The 23,272-nt window shown below is 43.1% G+C and overlaps 1 protein-coding gene across 3 annotated transcripts in view; it reads right to left on the bottom strand.

Moving 5' to 3' along the window:
* The window catches only part of dennd5b (DENN/MADD domain containing 5B), a 128,271-nt gene extending 106,356 nt beyond the window's left edge, over nucleotides 1–21,915 (bottom strand). For 2 of the 3 annotated variants that reach the window (XM_046072064.1, XM_046072062.1), the window contains exon 1: nucleotides 21,334–21,914. In XM_046072064.1, coding sequence (XP_045928020.1) covers nucleotides 21,334–21,442 — 109 coding nt within the window. In that variant the 5' untranslated portion in view covers nucleotides 21,443–21,914. Of the gene's footprint in view, nucleotides 1–21,333 lie in introns of all 3 variants that reach the window. The other variant, XM_046072063.1, reaches the window with a different exon arrangement.
* Between the last annotated feature and the right edge of the window lie 1,357 nt (nucleotides 21,916–23,272).

Raw genomic sequence — 23,272 nt, forward strand, 5'->3', positions numbered from 1 at the left:
GTGTGTGTGTGTGTGTGTGTGTGTGTGTGTGTGTGTGTGTGTTACAATGGTCCAGTGTCCCGGTGCATGGGCTAAGTTTGCTCTATCGGCCCTATTCAGCATGCCGGCTGCACGACGCTACTGTGGTGATGTCATCACCCTACCACACTGCGTCTTTTATTCACTTTAAGGTGGCGAGGAGAGAGATGCAGGGGAGAAGAAGAAAAGAGAAGGATGCTGGAGCAGGAGGTGTGAGGATGCCCGGCTTATTTTCATTCAGGCACATGCTCTGGGTGCTCCCCTGGGACCTTCCACCACGGGAAGTCTTTGTGACCCCGCTTCACGATTCACTGTCACCTGACTGTTTATCTACACCTTGTTATGAGCTCTGTTAGACCTGATGAAAGGAGGACAGATAACCCTGGTACACTGAATGAAAGCAGTGATGGACACGATGAAGGAGGAGGAGTTTACATCTGCCGGAAAATAATGCATAGTCACGACTGTGCACTGAGGGATTTGGACGAAAAATGTGTCTCCACAAGTCCATCTATCCCTTTTGAGCTGCAGTCGCCACTAGGGGTGTCTTCTGGTCTTCTGTAACATTTGAACCGCAAGTCTCAGAAACAAAGTCTCAGTGCCCATAGGGAGCACCCGGCTGTTTGGAACATGTGCCCATTCAGCGTCATCAATCAATCAATCGGATCATCTGATCGTCTTCACACTCAACACTGCACTCCCTCAGGTCCTCAGCGATACGCCCTCCAAGTGTAAAGTCGACCAGATAAACAGTCGTCGAGAAAATTGAAAGGACAGAAAGACAGACTCCGTCCTTTATAGATAAATGTTGCTGCTTCAGCGCCACCGATTGGGCAAATGGCACCAAATTTGACATTTCACTGAAAAGTTGTTGTGAAAATCAAAGGACAGGCACACAGACAGAGACTCCTTCCTCTATAGTTAGATGAAGAATAACTGTCAAACAGGCAGGAAGCAGCTTTCTGAGCTGTTGTATCTGTGTGTCAGCCAACGGCAGCTGTTCTCACAGTAGCTGCATGACTACTACGAGGTGGTGTCAGAGAGTGAGTCAGGTTTTGCTGACAGAAAAGATGTATAAGTTCATTATTAAAGCAGTCAGGTGTGTCTGTCACGCTCAGGTCTCATCTGGCTTCACTGCATTTATGAAGGCTTTTAAAAGTTCATTTAGGTTCATCCAGATGTTCACAGAGGAAACTAGAAGGTAGACTAATATTCTTACAAACTGTTCGTCTTGTGGGCCTTTCAAAGAAGACACTGGAAATTCATAAATAACGGTCAGGGCCGTTATTAACCTCGATGACAGAGAGACGTTTATTTAAAAAAGTTTAATGCTTACCCTTGTTTTATAAGTAATTTTAAAACATATATTTAATATACTATATTATCCATTTATATAATATTTTATATTTTAAAATCTAATTTGATCATATTTTAGAAAGCTTCTCTATTTTCTGATGTATTATTTCTTTTGAATAAAATGCGGTTCACACTGTTCTACTTTGCTGGGTTTTTTCATTTAGTGTTAAAATCTTGTCAGTGAAACTCAACATTTCCTGCACAGGTGTTTCACATTAAAAGCACTCCAGCTCAAAGGGCACAACCTCTTTTCTCCTGGGTGGTTTTCAAACATAAACAAGACCTGTTGAGTTTAATAATGATGGCTTAACACTAACAGAAACAGCAACTTTGATTGGAAGTAAAACTTATTGCTTCAAATGCAACCAATAACCCTAATTAACGACCGTCACCCCTCCCTGCGATGCTTACGTTGATTTCAGCTCTTAGTCTTTGTATGTGGGTGTTTTAATGGGAAAGTGGATCTTTCAGATCACTTTGAGAACTACCTATGATCTTGTTCCACATTTTATTGTGGGTCATGCAATGCAGGGAACTGGTCTTGGTCTTGACTCGGTCTCGCCCTCCCTCGGTCTTGGTCTCGACTGCTCTCAGCCCCTAAAAGTCTTCGTTTCTGTCTCAGTAAACTCTGGTCTTGGACTTGACTTGGTCTCAGTTTGGGCGGTCTTGACAACAACACTAGATAACAGAAATACTGTTTTCATTCCAGTTGCTTCCATTTTGCTGTTCTCTCTCTCTATGTTATGAAATAGTTATTACCTTACATATAATCTGCCACAATTACTGTTTTTCTAATATGTAGCATATTCACATCTAGTTTATCACTTTAACAGCACTCCGTTAATTCTATATGCAAGCTACGAGGAACCATTTTCTAACCACCACGTGGCTCTAAAACATGTCGTCTATGATGTGACAGTAGGGCTGTGCAGTATATCAGTATAATGAGGTATACAGATATAATTTCAAAAGAGATATAAAATAAGACAATGCCGTTTATACCGATATAGTTCGATGTTGAGTTAATTTATGTTTCTGTAAAGTCCTGCCAGCGTTTGCTCCTCTCTCTCCCTCACCATGCAGCAATCTGGGTACCTCCATTCCCTCTGCAGCCTGACATTTACACAACCTCAAACCAACCATAAGTTGACATTCAATCACTGTAAAAAAAAACTCAGCATTTTTACCACTCCTTTGTTAGCACAAAGCACAAACTGTATTCCAAGTCTCACAGGGCAAACTACAGAAATATCCTCTTAAAACTGTAGAGTTATTTATTACAGCTGCAGAGGTACAGGGCATTCCCAGCTCTGCTCAGCAAGGTGCACATGCAGTTGTACAAATCAGCCTCTATACGTAGATTTCTCATTCACAGCCAGACTTGAAGCAGCCCTGAAGAGCCTCTTCAAACACTGCAGAGCCGTGATTAGTCCTACATTACCGCCGTCTCCAAGAGGCCTGCAGCAGACCGCTTTGATCTTTACAGAACATCAGTTTACAGGGCAGTCAGCAGTCCTCAGTGACTTTCCATAATTAGGCTGGGGTGGTTTCATAACCAAGAAAGGTTTTCTTCATCATTAACGGCACCTACCTCTTCCAGCATAAATCTTGATATTAGGACCAAATCTAACTGAAAACAGGACTGCACTGGGGGACATGTTCTCATCACCGTGAACACACTCAGTCCCATCTATATCACCCCAAATACTCACTAGAGCACGACATGTGGATTCACCTGCTGCTGAAAATAGTCCCCAACAAATGCTTTATTTCCTCCTGTTTAAGTAACGTTTGATAACAACTACAACAGCTGTCAGGTAGTGCCTGATTTCTAAATAATTAATACACTTAAAATTCTTCTTTTTTCTCCATTAGTTCTGACTTGTTAAATGCTTATCCATGTGCCTGCAGAAAGAGGGCGGGGAAACACAATAAAGCTGAATGCTTTCAAGCCTGGCAAGCTGACAGCTCCAGGAGAAAGGATCAGAGTACGTCGGTGGGGGTTTGCAGAGATCTTTAGCTCATCAGCCCCGTTCAGCAAAATAATTTGTCTTGCTTAAATTTCCTCTCGTCTCTGTGGCAACCCCTGTGCATCCTATGGCACACTCAAAAGGCTAAAGGGCTGCTGTTAATAGAGGTTACGTCATCCCATTTGAACCCAGGCACATGCTAATTGCATTGCCTCTGAGCAGGCCCCTCTCAGCTCATCACACAGGGAAGCGGGTGATGAAAAGCAGCAGACAATACTAGTGATGTTTTATAATGGTTACACCCCTCTGGCTCCTCCAAAACCCAGAACCCGGTGAGGGGGTTCGCAGTTGAAGCTGGCGGCTTAGAGCAGATATAAATACAGAGAAAGAGTAAAAGACAGAAAGTGACAGACCTGTTTGTTTAAATGGCCCTAAGGACGAGCGGGACACTGAGGCAGTTGCATAAGCTACTTCAGCCATATTTGCCGCACTGCAGCCATCAAGCAGCAGGGCTGATATAATGTGAATGGAGACATGAAAAGAAAAGAAAAGATGCTGGGAGCAGAAGACGTCCTTTTATTTCAGAAACTCACAGGAGTGAGTAAAAGCTGACGATGACAGAAAGTTCTGGAGAGATTAGAGCCGAATGTTTGAATCACTCCAATCACGGGGCCAAGCTTAGGTTTTCTCCTAATAGATGTTGTTACTGTGAGGAAGGATTTTACGCTATGGAGATGCTGAAAGTGTTAAATCCTAAAACAAAAGATATTATTACTTTATATATCTAGCACTGTTTTCAAGCTGAATTTGTCTTCCGAAAGGGCCAGTGCAATGTTGGAATTTTTTTCGAATACAAGTCTACATCAGTGTGATCTATCTGAAAGTGCACGTCATCTGCAGCTCTAGTCAGTTGCCACTGCTCTCACTGAGCCCTGTTTATTTGTGTTCTTGTATGAACATGTGGAGTGCCACCCAGCTGCCTCTCTGACAGACCGCTGAGCTGTGGTAGTGCACTAAAGTCACAGGTGAGCCGTGCCACCACCGTGCCAACACGGAAGACGGGTGACTTGAGACTGTCGTGGAAATTATATTCCTGGTGTGAGGTTAAGCAAAAAATTTAGTTACAACAAACCATTGTCTTTATTTAATTTATTTAACAAAAGAGAATAACTACAACACAAATCAGCTGGACAATCACTAACGTCTGGCCCCGAGCAAAGGGATGCATCATCATTTACACAGTCTAGGTTTCTATGTTTTGGGGAACAGAGATCCTCTCTCGGCCTTGAATGAACATTCCAGGAGAGGAGAGGAACACCAAGAGAGGAAAACACCAAAACAATCTCACAGCTCTGACCTTAACCCTAGTAAATGTGGACGGACTAACATAAGGAGTCTAGGAGAGGAAAGGTTAAGAATAAAACACAATACAATAATAATAATAATAATAATAAAATAACATACATAAAAGATTAAATGTAAGAGGACACAATTTTCTGCCATAACAGAGGCTACACATGTTTGCATTGCAGATTTGGTCTCGGTTTCAGAACCGTTAGATCCCTAATGTGTATGCGTAAGGGTGTGTGTTTAGTGTGCATGTAAGTGTGACAGAAGCCAGCGAGGCTGTGCAGTGAGTAAACCTCACTCCCTGACAGGGAGAGAGGCTAGTGCCCATGGGTTTTAGTCTTCTCGTCCGCATGTCCGCCTCCCATACCCAAGGTTGCCGGTTCAACTCCAGACCGTACAGTACAGTCTCAATGGCAGCCGGTTGCATATGCATATAAACACATATCTGTGTGCTGCCTTGACACTAACCACAGAGCTACACTGCCGCAGAGGGACACGGCCCACTGGTGCATAGTATGTAAATATTGAACCTGCTAGAATCTCATCTGTCAAACCAGCTAATAACATCTGTCCACATGATTCTAAATGATCTTCCGCCTACAGCTGTGAGCATGGGACCAGTGTATCGGGAACAGTTTCAATTCAAAATATGCTTCTGTTGCAGCCATATATTTCAAATGTTCACTCATCAGTCCAGAACACCTGCTGCAATTTTTCCTTTGTTGCAGTGCATAGTTAAATCACTTGGCTTTGTTTCTATGTCAGACGTCAGAAGTCTTTCATGAAGGCCACTTCTGACCAGACATCTCCAGACTAGATGGTGTACCAGGGTCCCACTGTTTTAGAAGAAGAAGATATACTTTATATGTTTTCTGCAGCTCGGAGCCGATGGCCCTGCTGGACATCTTCTGATTGTGAATGGAAGTAAGCGTCTTTGGCCGACCACTGCGTCTACAGTCCTCAGTGTCCCTGGTTTCTTGGTGCTTCTTCAAAAGAGCTTGGACAGCACATCTGGAAACCCCTGTCTGCCTGGGAGAGACCTTGCTGATGCAGTATAACTACCTTGTGTCTTGTTGCTGTGCTCAGTCTTGTCCAGGTGTGAGTTCGACAGTAAACGCTCCTCAGCAGCCTCACCTTTTAGCTGAGTTTGCCTACAAAATCCCTGACCAACACCTAGAAGATTTAATGTTGTTTATAGGCAAAGGGTGGTCACACCAAATACAGATTTGATTTAGTTTTTTCTTTTGTTTACTCACTAAATCAAGATTACTTTGAGCTAGCGGGCACGTTATAACTGATCACTTCCACCCTCCATCCCTCACATTAGAAGACCTACACTTGCCATCAGTCTGTGCTCCTCTTAGATTTCTAATTTCTGTCACGTTTTACCCTTCAATCCGCTGCAATAAACAATCCAGCCAATGGTTCAGAAATAGCTGCCCAGTCTCTCTAATCTGCCCTGACAAGTCCACACATGGCCCAGTTACATAAACTGACGTTTTAGAGGAGGTGAGCGGGCTCCGTCTGTGCAGGAATGAACATGACTCGAGCTCAGACACACACACAAAAACAGGGTCACTTCATTGGTGATAATGTGCTGCTGGAGGAGATTTCGCTGTTGGTTAAACATATTTTGGGGGATTTACGTTGAGTGGCTGTGACATAATGATGCCGCGCCAATCCCTCACCGTCCTGAGCTCCTATCAATAATCAGAATCAGCTTTATTTGCCAGGTATGTGTACACATTTGAGAAATTTAACTCTGGATTGTACATTGCACACATACACACTAAACAAAAACAATATAGACAGATTGAGATAATAGTGCAATGAGCAGAGTGCAAAGGATGCAGGAGATGACGATGACGACGACGACGACGGATGTGATACACAGGTGCACATCTGTTGGTTTTGGCGTCCAGTGCTCTGTAGCACCGACCAGAGGGGAGGAGCTGGAAAAGATTATGTCCGGGGTGAGATGGATCTGCAGTGATGTCACAGCTACCCGTTTCCTGACTCTGGAAATGTATAAGTCCTGAATGGAGGGCAGGTTGGCACTGATGATTTTTTCTGCAGTCCTGACTGTCCGTTGTAGTCTGCTCCTGTCCTTTTTGGTGGCAGATCCAAACCAGACAGTGATGGAGGTGCAGAGAACAGACTGGATGATGGCTGTGTAGAACTGGATCAGCAGCTCCTTAGGCAGGTTGAGCTTCCTGAGCTGACACAGGAAGTACATCCTCTGCTGGGCCTTCTTGATGATCGTGTCAGTGTTGGGCTCCCACTTCAGGTCCTGGGATATAGTGGAACCCAGAAACCAGAAGGTTTCCACGGCAGACACAGGGATGTTTAGAATGGTGATGGGGGGCAGAGTGGGGGGGGGGGGGTCATCTCCACAGTTTTGAGCGTGTTAAGCTCCAAGATGTTCTGGCCGCACCAGAGAGCCAGCTGATCAACCTCCAGTCTGTAGGCCGATTCATCACCGTCCCGGATGAGGCCGATGACCGTCGGGTTGTCAATAAACTTCAGGAGTTGGACAGATGGGTCTCCTGAAGTGCAGTCGTTGGTGTAGAGGTAGAAGAGCATTGGGGAGAGCACACACCCCTGGGGGGCGCCAGTGCTGATAGTCCGGGTGCTGGATGTGATGTTCCCCAGTCTCACCTGCTGACTCCTGTCACTCAGGAAGTCTGTGATCCACTGACAGGTGGAGGCTGGCACAGTGAGCTGGGTGAGTTTGGTGCTGAGGATGTACGGGATGATGGTGTTGAACGCCGAGCTGAAGTCCACAAACAGGATCCTAGCATATGTCCCTGGAGAGCCTGAAGTGTTGCAGGATGTAATGCAGTCCCAAGTTGACTGCATCATCCACTGACCCGTTAGCCCTGTTGGCAAACTGCAGGGGGTCCAGCAGGGGGCCTGTAATGTCCTTCAGGTGAGCCAACATCAGTCTTTCAAAGGACTTCATGACTACAGATGTCAGGGCGACAGGCCTGTAGTCATTTAGTCCAGAGATGGAGGGTTTTTTGGGGACCGGAATGATTGTGGAGCGTTTGAAGCAGGAGGGAACTTCACACAGCTCCAGTGATCTGTTGAAAATGGCGGTCAGCAGGTTTGGAAAGATTTATAGGCAGGATAGTCTGGGCCAGGAGCCTTCCTAATCTTCTTCCTCTGGAAGAGCTGGCTCACATCCTCTTCACAGATTGTGAGTGCAGGTGAGGGGTCAGAGAGGGGGGGTGACAGCGTGTCAGTGGGGGAAGGTGACTGTTTGAAGATGGTGTTGGAGCGGGGGAGAGGTGTGACTGTGGGCTTTTCAAACCTACAATAGAAACTATTCAGCTCGTCAGCCAGTTGTTGAGTACCAGCGGCGTGGGGAATGGTCTCCTGTAGTTAGTGAGTGTCTGCAGGCCTCTCCACACTGACGCAGGGTCGCTGGCTGTGAAGCTGTTTCCTAGCTTTCCAGCGTAGCTCCTCTTTGCAGCTTTGGTCTCTTTAGTCAGAGTGTTCCTGGCCTGGTTATACAGGACTCTGTCCCCACTTCTGAAGGCCTCCTCCTTGGTCTGACAAAGCTGCCTGAGTTTCGCTGTGAACCAGGGTTTTTGGCTGTTGTATGTGCGGAAGGTTTTAGTCGGCACACACATGTCCTCACAAAAACTGACGTCACAGTGTCAGTTAGTTTGTCCAGGTCAGTGGCTGCAGCCTTAAAAACACTCCAGTCAGTGCAGTCAAAGCAGGATTGTTCAAATTTTCAGTTGCATCTGAAAGATAGAACTTTTGGAGATTTTGATTTGGGAGGTACAGTAATTTATTTGCTGCCTCAGACCCTGTCTTTCTTGTCTTTGCCTCATTCGTCTTGTGTAGTACAGTGGATCTCAAAGTGGGGTCTGGGGACCCCCTGAGGGAGTAATCCATTTTCACTAAATTTCCAATCTTAAGAAACACAGTGACAGAACATATGACTATTTTGGTCATGAGTTTCATACACTTTCTGTAATACCATCTAAAAGCCAAAATCTTACCAGATGAGGGTCAGCTGATTTGTGTCAGTTTAGGGGTCCTTGAAAATGATTCAGAACCACTGGTGTAGTAGACGAGCTAACTCTGAGGAAACCAGTGATCATCCCAGCTCTTCAATCTAAATGTAGGCAGAGGTGCATCTCTATCTATAAATATATTAAATATAAAAATTTATAAAAATATGACCATATAGTTTCTCTCCCCGTCAGTAGTCTAAATTACATGATTCTAAAAAGTATTTTCTACATGCATTGTCCTAAGCCATGGTTCATTTCAAACTGCATCATAATCCACTTCTTCACAGACAAACGATGATCTCTCCTTCACAACAGTTATACTTAGGACAGTTATGGTGCCTCTCATCACTGGTACACCAGTGATGAGAGGCACATGTGTGTGAAGGCCACCTGGCAGCTGTTGGCTTCTGCTGGGGACCCTGGGCCTGGATATTTGTGCTGCAGCAGAGTGAGGCCAACTAGGTGGCATTCAGTGGTATGTTTGCAGTACACACATGAATGGATTGATTCACTATATTCAGTCTGCTGTGCAGTCACACAGAGTGGTCAACTTAATGGTATGTAGTGCCGGGGGGTGATAAAGATGTTGCAGAAGAGGGAAATAAAGGAGGTAGAGAGCATGATGACAGCATGAGACAGATACCAGAGACAAAGAAAAAGGGGGAAAGGGAAGATAATGCAATTTACAACAAATAACGTTTAGAGAGTGGGAGAATATGACATGGACTAGCTTATCTGATGGTGGTCATGCTTTGTTTACACAGCCTTATCACACAGGCCAGAGGTCAGTGGATGAGTTGGAACTCAATCAGAGAGAGATCAAAGTCTTAACCAGCCAGCTACAACACAAACACACGTCTTTTCTTTCCTCTAGAACAAGCAGACATGACCAGCCAACCACAGGTCCTCATACTGACAGACACCTTGTTTCACATTTGCATTCAGTGGTATGTTTGCAGTGCAGACACAGAGTGAATGTTGTTGACATCTCACCATAGTTAATTTGGGCGGCTGTCTGGTTGTGGAACACATCAGTGACCAGGGATAACTTGTATTAAGGAACTTGTTGACAATTTAAAGTCAACAGTCAGTCAAAGAGATATGAACTTAATATTGAATCCAGGTGTCTCCACTGGGCAAACACTGGATAAAGACACACCTGCAGTTCACTACTGGTGCAAGTCTTCATACATGTACACCAAATATACTTGACGACTTAAAAAGCAACCATTCATACAGCAAGTGTAGCCTATATAGGCTACATGAGTGATCAATCGACAACAAAGTCAAAGTAAACATCAGACATAGCCTATAACAAGCAATAATCAAATCATACCCAATTTATCCCATCCTTATTGTCAACTTAGTGTTGGGCAAGTTACTCAGAAATAAATACAGCTACTTACAAGTTACTTAGCATATACTCCTTAAAAAAGTAATATTAGCTACTCTACTTTTTACTGGGTGATATAACGAGTCCAAGCATCAGTGGCAGCAGCGGCCGGAGTTTTTCCGAGTTTCACGTTGCTGCGCTGCTTTAGCTGATGTTTTAATTAAGTAAAGATGTAGAAATGTTTGCGGTCGAAAGCTGTTAGCTGAGCAGAGGCTACACAGAGGCTACGCTGTCGCCTGACGTGCACCTCCTCAAAAATGTAACTACGACGCGGACCGTAAGCTCTGTGATTGGTCAGCTGGGTAGCCTTGCAATGCCTCCAAGGATGCACGGAGACAAAATCACATCCCTGATTTATATAATAAAATTGGTTACGTAACCTTATGCAGTGTGCTTTGCTTGTAGTTACCCACAGACAATTATCACCAGTCTGCAGTTGTACGGAGTGTTTTAGTGTGTGTCAACTAACTTAACTGTTCTGAGTTTGTGGCTTGTAACTTTATGGTTTTGGTTCCGCACTTATTAGCATCATTTCCAGCGGCGGTGAACATAGTGGAGCATAATTTGTAATAAGTATCTTTATGCTAACAAATACAGCATATCAACTTATACAATGATAATATGTTATTGTTGTGTTTAAGGCTGAATCAGGACAGCTCACAACAGGATGCTGGTAGGAAATGTAAACGTAGGTTTTTTTTGGTTTTTTTTGGTGTTTGACCAAAGGAACAGTCATTATATGAAAGAAAAAACACCATAAAAAATTACTAGACATTTATGAAATATAACATAACTCATAAGATGAGTCATGATGCAGGTGATTTACCACCTTAGTAAGAACATTTGCAGATTAAATGCCTAGAAAGAGCATTTACATGATTTACAGGTTAGCTGAGATTAGAGTGTTTAGATGAAGCATTCATATTCTGACTGGGCTCCTTTTCTGACCATAAAGGGCTCCATGTATAGCGCATTACTTAATTTGGCCAAACTTAGCCTCCTACCTCAAAAAATGTCATATACGTAGTATGTCTTCAAGAGAAATGTCATCAAATCTCAGAAAGAGCACTAAGTTTATAGTACAGTAGGAAAATTTGATATCACAATTAAAGTGACCAGAATGTTCACGGTTATAAGTATTACATTGTTAAAATGTGGTAAAAATGTTCAAAAAGTCCTGATTCACCAAGTTTTACATGGAAAACCACAAAGAGTTAGCAGCACGGTGCTTTGTGTTTGCATAAACCTTATGATAAAATGACAACCATTTTTGCTTTAAAAGCTGTGACAATGAAGATGGTATAAACTTATAAGAAAACAGTGATAGAAACTGCAATTAGCCCAACAGCTTACTTAAACACAGAGAAGTCTTGTGCAGGAGTCTGCAGAATTTCTCCTGTTGAACACTTTGACAATCACATCCACGATTGCCGGAGTTTAAATGAACAAATTATATTGGTAGGGTGACTAAACCACGTAAAGTGTTATCATGTGCAATGAGTCTGCAGACACACCACGCATACAGCAGCAGAACAATGCGTGATGTTTTTCCAAGAGTAGCTAACACAGAGCTTCAGTTTACCAGCTGTAAGCAAGTTAATTTTTCACTGTGTCACAAAGATGACTCATAATAAGTAGTGTATTCTTTGATCACATTTCCCACAGCACGACCACACTTCAGACTTGAGGTCCGGCTTAGTTTGTATGTTTGTGAAGCTTTACAACACCCCACCAATCTCTGCCAGACACACTGTTGCTATTATCAGCCTGAAAAGCAATTACATAATGCATTTCACCTCTGTAAGGCTCAGAGTCCACTGTGTGTGTCCAGCAGGTCTCACAGTGAGGTGGTGATCTGTCAGTAGGCAGCAGGGCCCCTGCACCACAGCGGCTCTAATCTGTCATAAGGGGCCTCAGTTACCGTTGTGCAGCCTATCTCCGTTATATAAAGAGATTTACAGCCTGCCTGACATAACACCGTGCTGCACACTCTTACGACGATGAGGTTCATTTGAGCTGATACTGTCTGGGACTCAGAGGTATTATATTCTCTCTCTCTACTGAATACTTACTCAGAATATATGTTGTTTACTTATTCTTTAGTGTAATCGAGTCTTATTTATAATACTTTGTGCGTTTGGATGAAGAGTAAAGATAATTGCAAAGTTTGGTGTGTTTTATTGACTACAAAGAGAAGGGTTTGGTAGACGTCACAAATGAGAGTAAGGACTTTGAGAAGTATAGAAGTAAGTATAGAGGAGGCCTGTTGTCCTCTGTTCAGTGAAGAGGAAGAAGCGAGAGAGATGTCCTAGGACTACAGGTAGTCGACCTTGGTACTAAGAAATTCCGGATGAAAGACAACCAGTATGTTACACAAATGGCTGCGTTTCAGTACATCACCAAGGTTACTGTGTACATTCCAAGTGATGTATGACATGTATGAGATGATGGCACACACAAACACACAAGGACACAACATGAGGTTCTTCTACAGTTTGTCCCTTTGCAAAGGTGCTGTTCTTATTTTCATGAAACATAAGCTGGGAAACACATGGACCTTACAGGTGTGTACAGTCCCTGAACAGCTCTATCAAAGCTCTCTTTTTCTTTTTACCCACAACTACTCCTGCCACTTGTCTGAACATCATGCATGCCTTCAAGGAGAGACTGTCAGAGCAGTTATCTCCATTTGAACGAGTCTCTATCCCATCAGGCCTGTTCAGAACAGCTATAAACACTCTTGGCCTTAGACATGGCTGACCATGATTCTAACCTTCAATATTCACAATAAAAAGACTATTAACTTCATCCTACTGTAAAAAAGTTAACCCAAAACAGACAAAAGAACAGAATGTTGAGTTTCTATGGTCATGTCCAGCTCCAACTGATTTGTGGGCCTCTCAAAAAAAACAACCCCCAAGTTCCCCCTGGTTCCTTTGTCTCATTCCTCTCGCACAGAAAGAGAACATATGGAGCTCAGGGTCAGAGGTCAACATGGGACTGTGAAATGGCTCCTCACGCCTCCCAAGATCAACTGCTCACTTTGCTGTTGGAGACGGAAAAGCATTAGCAAAGCGATGTTACCAGTCAGCAACAGCTAGCTGCATCCTCTGAGGTCATCAGGTCTCGCTGAATCCCAGAGGCATTACGGGTCCCTCCTGCCCACCCCTACCCCCAACCCTTGAACTTTAACTAGCACCATATGGCAGACTCTTCTATACTGTATGGATCCAGGATGAGACCGCACATCCCTGACACTCAACATATTGTCAGGCACATGGCAGGGAGGTTCAGGGCTCTGTCACGACCTTCAGCTGAACATGGACAAATCAACTACGTCACTTTTCGTGTGTGCAATTATGTGCAACACCGTGAGTGCCTTTGAGGAGAAACTTTAGGAGAGTGTGCGCCATTATCCCCGTTTATAGGATACAAGACACGACAGGCTTTTTGGCCCAGGATGACTAACAGTCCAAAACCAAAAGATATTCCATTTTAACAACAGACAAAAAGCAGCAATTTGGAGAAGATGCGACCAGACTATGCGATTTGTCTAATCTTTTGCAGTGGCCATTTGTTTGTTTGCTTGCTTCAATGGAAATAAACCGCATAAACACTGTGGACATTGGACTTACTTCCTTACGTTCCTCAGGTGCCTCAGTGCCCGTTTGATTTTGAGTTTGATTTATTTTAATTTTATGTATTGTTCTTTTTGTCTGATTTAAATTGAGGACAAACCGACACTACAGTATTAAGTGTTATTTAAAAAATATTTCAAGTTCAAGGTTTATATCAAGTTTCATGTCTGTCAGGACAAAATATTTTGTGAAACTGACCTACAGTGTGATTCTTTATCAAGAAAAATGGGAGGATGCCCCTGATCAAACATTGCAGGAGGCAGAGAGTAGAGTCAAGGTTATGAACATGAATGTGTGTGTGTGTGTGTGTGTGTGTGTGTGTGTGTGTGTGTGTGTGTGTGTGTGTGTGTGTGTGTGTGTGTGCGCACTTGCGCCCGGAGACTGTTTTGAGGCCTGGCCGTGTGTTACATTACTGCTATGCGTTCAGTGTAGCCTGGAGGAACTGTCTGAATGGATTACTCTAACAGGCTTAACAGCAGACCGGCCCGGCTAACAGAGCACGATGCAACAAGCGGGGGACAAAACGCAGAGAGATGGACCAAATCACTACTGAGTATGAAGGAGCTGATGAGCCGTGGAAGAAATAAAAAGTAAAAGAAGGACGCTAGAATCTTTATCTAAAGCAAACATGGCATGGAGTTCATCATTTAGAAAAACAAGAAAACAAATGTGACAAAGAAAAAGGTCACACTGCTGTCATAATGTTGCCAATATGAATACAGAATGAGATAACCAATATACAATAAAACAAGTGTACAGAGGTTTGCTCTTTTCTATATTGAGCTTTTAGTTTTGTACGTGCCATATACTATTATCTGCCCATTACCCAGGCATATTATTGTTAGCATAAGTCAACAGGAGCGTGCATCAGTGTCGCTACCCCCTGTCATCATTAGCATACGTCAGTGGCCAGCGTTAGACTCCCAGGCCGGTCTGTGCATGGACAGATGGTCAAGGCCAGAGGGGAGCTTTAGCTGCTCAAATCCTTTTGTGTCCTGCTGCAGCCTGAGGACGCTCCCACCTCAGCCCCAGCCTACAACCTCTGTGCTCCAGTCATCTTCAAAGCTGCACTGGCCAACTACCAACTACCCAGCCACCAATGGCAGCAAAGGAGCTCTCTGAACAAACTGAATATTAATAGCCAAAACAGGTGTGTTAGGGTCAAACTGATCACAGTCATCTCATGAGACTCATGAGTCAAGTGTTATCAACTTTACTTGAACAGTCATTTGACCTCATTACCTCAGTCTCATGTCTACATAAGCGGCTGAGTCCCTTTTACATAAAAGTCATAGACTCAATCCCAACGGGTCAGACGTAGCACTATATCTGTATCACTTTCAGCATGACACAGGTCTGAACTAAATGCAGCAGCACAACATTAAATATGCACAAGCTTTTCACAAATCAGTTAAATAAATCAGAAAATGCTGTTTCACTACCACTCAATGTCACACTAGAGCACCAGCATCTCATACCAAATCAAATGGGCCCTGTGGCCTCCACTGAGAAAAACAGGTCATTTTATATCCCACATCAGCGTTAAACACACTTCATTTCATCTGGACAGCAACAAAATAAAACTCATAACCATCTTTGTTAGTCAAAATAAATCCTTGGCTACCAAAACAAAGAACAGACAAGCTTTGATAACACACACAGAGTGGGTGTGATGTCTTTCTCTGATTGATCTCTGTATTGATGTTCATGTTTCAACTAAGCAGGACAGTCAGTAAGAATTAAAGCAAAAAAACAAACAAACAAATAAAACCAGCAAATCAAGTAAAATCAGGAAAACCTGATGTCATCAAGCAGCTTGTTGCAAAGCTTTGGGGCTCTGGCTGCCAATGGTCTGTCACGAACAATATGCCCTGTGGAGTGGGATAAATGCCATCTCTGTTACACAATGATGCATGCTCCCAGAAAAGATTAAAGGTAGCAATTCAAACTAAGTTGCATGAGGAGCAAACTGACTGAGGCCATGTGTTGAGGCTGAGCAGCTTGCTGAAACAACCCACATCTCGACAGAGAGAGAGAGAGAGGGGACTGGCCCAGAGATAAAAACTAATTTCCTGTGAGTAATTTTAAAAAAAGCTGAGCTCACAAAAACAATTTAAAACATCTGGAAAGATCAGCTCATTATCATCCCATATACAAACTTCATGCTATTTGTCCTCCCTATGTCCTCTCTGAGGGAGTCCTGCCGGAAGTCCAGCTGTTATAAAAGACATCCATCTTGAAATATACATGTTCAAACTTGTAGGAAGAGAGAAAACCTTTATTATTGGCACCTGTCCAGGAACTGCAGGTCCTTGTAAACCCCCCCCGATATTAACTCGCTTACAACAGGATCATGGCCATAAACTAACCGGGGACAAAACACTGACGACAGCCTACAGTCTACTGACAGGAGATCACTGCTGTGGGAGAGCAGTGGGTAATGCTCAGGTGTGAGGGGGGGGAGGTGTGAAGGGTGGAGACACACAGGGGGATGTGAAAGGAGAAAAGAGGGAGTATGAGGAGGAGGAGAAGAAGGTGAAGAGGAAGAGAAGCTGTAGTTCTGCTGGAGTTAAAAATGACTGGCAAGTCACATCACACTTACAGCCTCTCCTGTGTGTGGAAATGGACCTTTTAGTCTTCTGCTTTACACTACATGTCACATTCACACTGAGAGGCTGCAAGGTGCCAACTGCTCTTTGTGACATTGCATTTCCCAGACAATCCACTGGGTTTCAAATGTTTTTTAGCTTAAGAAGTAGGGAAGAAGAACACTGAGGGAAATCGTGACGGCCTTTTTTTACTTAAAAAAACATTTGTATACTAATAATAAATCAAAAAATAACAGACAGATTCATCTATAGTAAAAACATTTGTTGCTTCATTAAAATTCAGAAATCCCAACAAAAGTACCAACTCTTTATGCAAACCATGGAAAAGAAACCTGGGACTGGAGGAATTAAAAAACACAGGTCTGCTGTAGGCCTGGCTGTAGAAAGCCATGCACAGGCATCATTATTTGTAACCACGATCTATGAGCAACATTTATAAATGAACATCAGATTTGATGGAGTATAATAAAAAACTACTGGCTGTGTTTGACCATTAAAGCAGCTTTTTTTGTGTGGGAGCTATAATGAAGAGACACACGATAAAGTTTGTTACAAAGTTATTAAAATAACTCAGAGAAAGCAACACAAAAATAAAATCGCAATCACAGATCAGTTTGCGACAAGAGCTGCAGATCAGCTGTAGGACTCACGTCTGTATCGCCTGAGCGCCGGAGGAACGGGATGTTTAACGAGCTTTATTACCTGCTGTAATCAGCTGTTCCGCTTGTTTTGGAGAGGAGGAGACCGACTTCGGCTGTGTGGGAAAACCTCCTGACTGATGAAAACTTAAAACAACAACAACTCCCAGTATTTAGCATACAGCTGTTCGCTGTAAACACACCGCTGCACACTGGCTGCTGTTTCCCAGCAACACATTTAATGCCGACGTACGATCTCAGGCAACGTCGGTGAGACTTGTGCGGCTCTCTGACTGTTGGTTGTGATTTATCGGTTTGCAAACAACGGTGGAAAAGAGAGGAGCAGCAGCAGACAAACAGCCGACATTCTCCAGTTAAAGCCAGTAGCCTCTGCTCACCCATTCAGAAATTCACTTCAAGGCAAGCCCCGCCCCCCCAAAGTACACGGTACTTTTGGAAAGTACTACCCCCCGAGCAGGGACTTTTTAGGGGGTAAAATGAAGACCCCAGAACAACATTTAGATCCTGGTCCCTCTGGTGGAAAAACAGTGAGTTCCTCCAAAGGTTCCTACATAGTCAAAACGCAGCTTTAGTCTGAATGACAAGGCTCATTCTACACTCATTTGTACAGATATAGTCTAAGAGACATCTCTTAAAGCCTTTTGTATTCTATTTTTGGTATATAGTTGTACAGTCTGTATGAATAAATATATTTGTACATTTGTTAATCGTATTTAAGCCACCTCCTGCTTCGTTTTTGTAAGTTGTTTATGTTTGGCAAGTGTAGTTGTAGTTTATGTGAGCTGCTGCTACTGCAACAAGCTGCCCACCCTTGGTCCTCACTCGTCTCTGATTACCCCCCATGATGCACCGTCATCCGGACAACGCTGATGCTGCCGTGACAGATATCAACATGTTGCCCTTGGCGCTACTTAAACTCATTTCATTGTCAAGCGCCATGCTGCATCTCAGCACCCCCACATATTCTTGTACCCTGAATTGGAGGCAGCCATAATTGCAGTGACCCACATCAAGCAACATTCTATGCCTTTGCTTATTTTAGGCTGCAGCTCCCCTCCTCCCTGCTCTTTGTGTGGCAGAGTGGCCTTATTTCCCCTCAGCCCATTGTTCTAGTCAGACGGCCAGACTTCCTGTAGACCTGCCTCGGGCTCCTTCATGGTTTACAGTGCTCTCTCTTTCTCTGTCTGTCTGTCTGGGATTCTACTTTCTACAAGATCATACACTATTTAACTCTTGCCGTCACAGATTCTGAGCTCTTTGCCCCCAGACTTCACAGACAGCCCCAGAATGCTTATTAGCTGGTTTAATCCCTCCCATAAATAACTACTTCATTGGATCAGACACTCACTCCATACCATTACACTGATCCTCAGCGGTATAAATAACCCTGGCTGGCATTCAGAGCCTGAAATAGTTCCTGCATTCTAACACCAGATGCATTTAGGGTCAGCAGCATTGTGGAGTTAAAAGGTGAGTGGAGTTGTAGATATGAGGTCATTGCTGCTACAGTGTGAGATAAATAAGTCTCCCCCTGCTCCAGCTCGGCCCACAGCACAGAGCCAGCTCTCTTAATCCCTGGTGCTCCTGCCCCAGCTGTAAACAAAACTGCATCAACAGACTGCAATAAAATGTGCAACATCTTGCTGCACACATTAAAGGAAGGAAGAAGTAGAGCCAACACCCAGGTACCTGTAGCCCTCCATCACCTTCACCTTTTATTTCCGGATGTAGATGGTGTTCAGATTAGTCCTGGTCCTCCCTAAAGTCCACAACCATCTACTTTGTCTTGGCCACATTCGACTAACTCCCTGTTCTCAGTCTCCTCTCCACTGCTGGCACACCCCACAACAGCAGAGTCATCTAAGGGTTTCTGCAGCTGACAGGACTCAGAGTTGTCCTGTAAGTCTGAGGTGTATAGTGTGAAGTGGAAAATTAGAGTACAGTCCCCTGTGGTGCTCCTGTGCTGAGAACCACCTGCTCAGACACAAACTGTGTTCTGTCCATCAGGTATAACCCAGGAGGTTGCGGAGGTCTCTACCTGCATCTTTTGGAGCTTCCCCCGCAGAAGTACAGGCTGGATTGTGTTAAAGGCACTGGAGTAGTCAAAGAAAATAATCCACACAGTGTTACCAGCCGTTTCCAACAGAGTGGTATCCTCGGCAAACTTCAGAGGCTGTAGGGAGTTGGTCACCTAAGGTCTGCGATGAGCCAAGAGCAGTCTCTCCAGGACTTATAATGGTTGTGGTCAGAGGACTTCTTTGGTACCAGAACAAGGCAGGATGCTCTACTAATGCTTGATTTAAGTTCACTACAGACAAAAACTGGAATGTAAGGCTCTAAACTCACATTTATTGTTCTTTAATGCTCTGCTAACATGCACAAGGATCAGCCTGTGACACATACAGTATACTTGTTCTGTCGTTTTCCAGATGAAGAAGACGATTTGCCTCAGTGGTCAACATTATTTGAACAAAATGTGAATTAACCAAATTTAACTGTGCAATAGAACCTCCAAGAGTGAGAAGACATAAAAAATAATTCTCAGACTCAGCTGCATGGGTCAAATCCCTGAAAATAAAAAGGCATATAGTCTTAAATCAGAGCTGTACATTTCTACAGGTGGCAGCATCACAATATGAACCATACAAGTAGCTAATCATGCCTGAGAAGAATAGCAACATTATTGTTCTGAGTAATTCTTTAAGATAAATTGCCAAAATTCTCTGGTCTCTGATTCTCTGACACAGATTTTTTTCATAGTTTTCTACAATAGTAAGCTTAATATTTTTGGGTTTAGGACTGTTGGTTGGACAAAACAAGACTTTTGAAGAAGTCACTGTAGGAGATGGTGAGGGCAATTTTCACTATATTTTTACATTTTACAGAAAAACAGTGATTCCAGAAAATTATTAGTAGATTAATCTCTGATGAAAGTAATCAGCACCCCTAGTTTAACCCCATGTTAACTTCCCATAGTTAAACCACACACACACACACACACACACACACACACACACACACACATACAGAACTCTGGAAAATGTCACTAAAATATACTGGTACATTCTTGATATCAGGCTAGAAATGTGCAATCCCAGCTCACTTTCAACACACACATAGACTTTGCTATTCCGAACTTTGGCCCAGAGACTCAGTCACACAGACAGAAGCTATCAATTTGACTTTCATGTAGTAATACCTCAGCAACACAGCACACAGCCCTCTATGCTATTAGAACCACATCCAGAGTGTAAAGCTCATCAGAAAGTAACTCCACTCTGTGAGGATGGAACACAGTAAAGCCAGTGACTACATCGATCTGGTGAAAGAGTGAACAGCACAGTTTTCCTGGCAGGAGTCTCCGCTGCGGAGGATTACACAGAGAGAGGGGAGAGTTCTGATGCCTATGAACAAACACAGCGTCCTACTCAAGTAAACAGGAATTAATCAAAGGGTCCAAGTAGTGGTGTGGCAAGACATTTGCAACCCCTGAATCAACAACCTGTTCCTAATTAAATAATGATCCTGCTTTGGAGGCAGTACGCCCACTGTAACCCCGTGTGGCAGCCTTCAATGCACCAGCAAGACTCAAACAACATACAGTCTTCTCAATGAGAATTACAGGGAGACCTGTATGTTTTTTTGTTTTGTTTTGTTGCTTTCAAAATCTATTTTGGGGTTTAAAACAAGTGGAATATGGCAAAGTGTTCTCCAGGATATGTGCTACAACACAGCAAAAATAATCTCAAATTGCCTTTTATTTGAAAAACACAGCAGTAAAACTGCAGTTCAATTTTGAACAGTAGTTTTACTTTGACGGGGTCAGAGCAGTACAGAGGAGCACAGGAAGCTAAAATCAGATTATAACATTTCCAAAGATACTGGTGATCTTTCACTCTGTTAACACACAATAATCTCATCCTCCTTGTATGTCACCAGTTCACTGTGCAGAAGTGCTGCTGAAGCCCCCTGCCGCAACCCTTTCTCCTGCTGCCTGTATTTCTTATTTCTTTACTACATCACTAACTCTGCAAAGGAAATTATGTGTTCAGGGGTTCATGGTGTGTGACACATGGTGATGAGTTAAATAAAAAGAATTTGACATGTCGGGTTGCTGACTATAACGTGTTTTGTGGTTTGTATCATAATGTAGCCTATCACTGAATAGAACATGCAGGAACATGTGGTGGGTATTTTAGTCAACAATATTCCTAAAAGACGTTGAGCCGGAGAACTGTTGTTCTTTGTTCTTTAATCATGTAGGATAAAGATTTCCAAAACAAACTAGATGTCACTGAACAGAAGCTCATACCTGCTAACTCGTCCGGTTCCAGTCCGGTTTCTGTGTCTATCCCACAAATAACAAAGTAGTGAGCGAAGCGGCAGGGCGCCGCGCCGGACACCGCGGAGCTCCCACTCATCCCGGCTTCGGTGTGCAGAGCTGTCCGCTCCTAGTTCTCCAAGCGACACATTTCCAGAAAAATGGAAAACTAGATAAACCACTCCACTCAGGTAAAGTGTTGTGCGTCGGCTCCTCGTTGTAAACAGCCTACAAGCTCCGTAATACACCGAAGTTGCTTTTAAATGTTGCTCCAGTGCTCGCTCTCTCTCAGCGCACCGTGTGAGCGGAGCTCCCGACACAGCACTGACTGCGTTGGGGGGGGAGTCGCCTGGCAGGGCGGGATATTCAAATCTCCTCCATTCAGGCCATTAATCATGCAGCTACCATCCAGCAGCCGACTGCTTCACTGTTTTGCATCCACTAGGGACTTAACCCTAGTTCACCCTACCTCAGGTACAACAAAGCACAATAATGTTTCTTAACTTTAAATATTTTACTAAAGTTGTCAAATACGCTAGTCACTGACTGCGGCCCCAATAAAGAATTGCTTGGCCTGTTTCCCTGGTCAAAATGGCTACACATTAAATAAATAATCTACTTCGGCTAGATAGCAGAGGAACCCCAGAAGGCTACTGCGGTGACATGAGCCGCCGATTGCGAAACCGTGGTCAAGCCAGCCGCCGTTTGATTTCTGTTGCGCCTATAGCAGTGATATTATGGTAAGAAAGGGCCGTGAGCGAGCCGAAGGTCCTGAAAGATACACACGTGTTTTTTTTTTTGTGACGTTCTTTTAATTATTTGAATACGACTACATACCACGGTAATATATTAATATTAATAATATAAATGTTATTAGTTATTATTACAAATGCAAAATGACCGAACTTTGACCGTTCACCAACGTAATTCCTCAGCAGTTAATACACCGTTGTCACAGCTTCTACTTCCTAGTTAGTTCTAAAATCCCTCCAACAGCAAAAATTAAACAGACTTAAAACTTTGACTGATATTTGACCTCTGACCAAAACAATCCCTTAATAGGTGACATCACCCTTTTCATATCTTCTGCTTCATAGTGTCATCTACTATTACTGGTAAAAATATAACATTTTACTGTCAAAGTTTAAAGGTCATAGTTCAGTCAACATCCTATATCGGTTCATTTTTTTCTTTCTGAGGAGTGTGTTAGGAGATGGTATGACAACCGGGATGTCACCTATTAAAGAATTGTTTTGGTCAAAGGTCAAAGTTCACAGAAATGTTAACTGTCTGTTTAGTTTTCGCTGTTGCAGGGTGCAATATCTGCAATACCTCGTAGTTGTAAATCCTTATAATGTTTGTACCAGTGATACTAGAGGACACTATGAAGGAGATGTTATGATAACCGTGATTACCTGTTAAAGGAATTGTTTTGACCAAAGTCAAAGTTCAGAGAAATTTCAACTGTCTAAATTTCGCTGTTGTAGTGATGTTAAGAGTGTAATTTCTCCAAGTTTGTACAGTAAATCGTCACGATATTTGTGCCAGTGATAGAAAAATTCATTAGGAAGTAGAAGCCATGATAACAGTGAACTACCTGCTGAGCAATTCACCACTGGGAATTACGTTGGTGAAAGGTTAAATTTCATATTATGTTCACAAAACAGCAAATAAAGGGTCAATTTTTATTAATAACAAGTAATAATAAATTAGATTATTATTATTAAATTATGATTATTACATTTAATTATTGTTACTACTATTATCATTATTCTTATTATTATTAATATTGTTATATTACCGTGGTATGTATTTGTGTTTATATAATCACAAGAGAGCGTCACAAAAAACCGCGTATGTATCTTTCAGGACCTTCCGCTCACTCGCACCTTGTGCTTACCATAATAACACTGCTTTAGGCGCAACAGAA

This window comes from Micropterus dolomieu, linkage group LG16, assembly GCF_021292245.1.
Source record: "Micropterus dolomieu isolate WLL.071019.BEF.003 ecotype Adirondacks linkage group LG16, ASM2129224v1, whole genome shotgun sequence".
Classification (NCBI taxonomy): Eukaryota; Metazoa; Chordata; class Actinopteri; order Centrarchiformes; family Centrarchidae; genus Micropterus; species Micropterus dolomieu.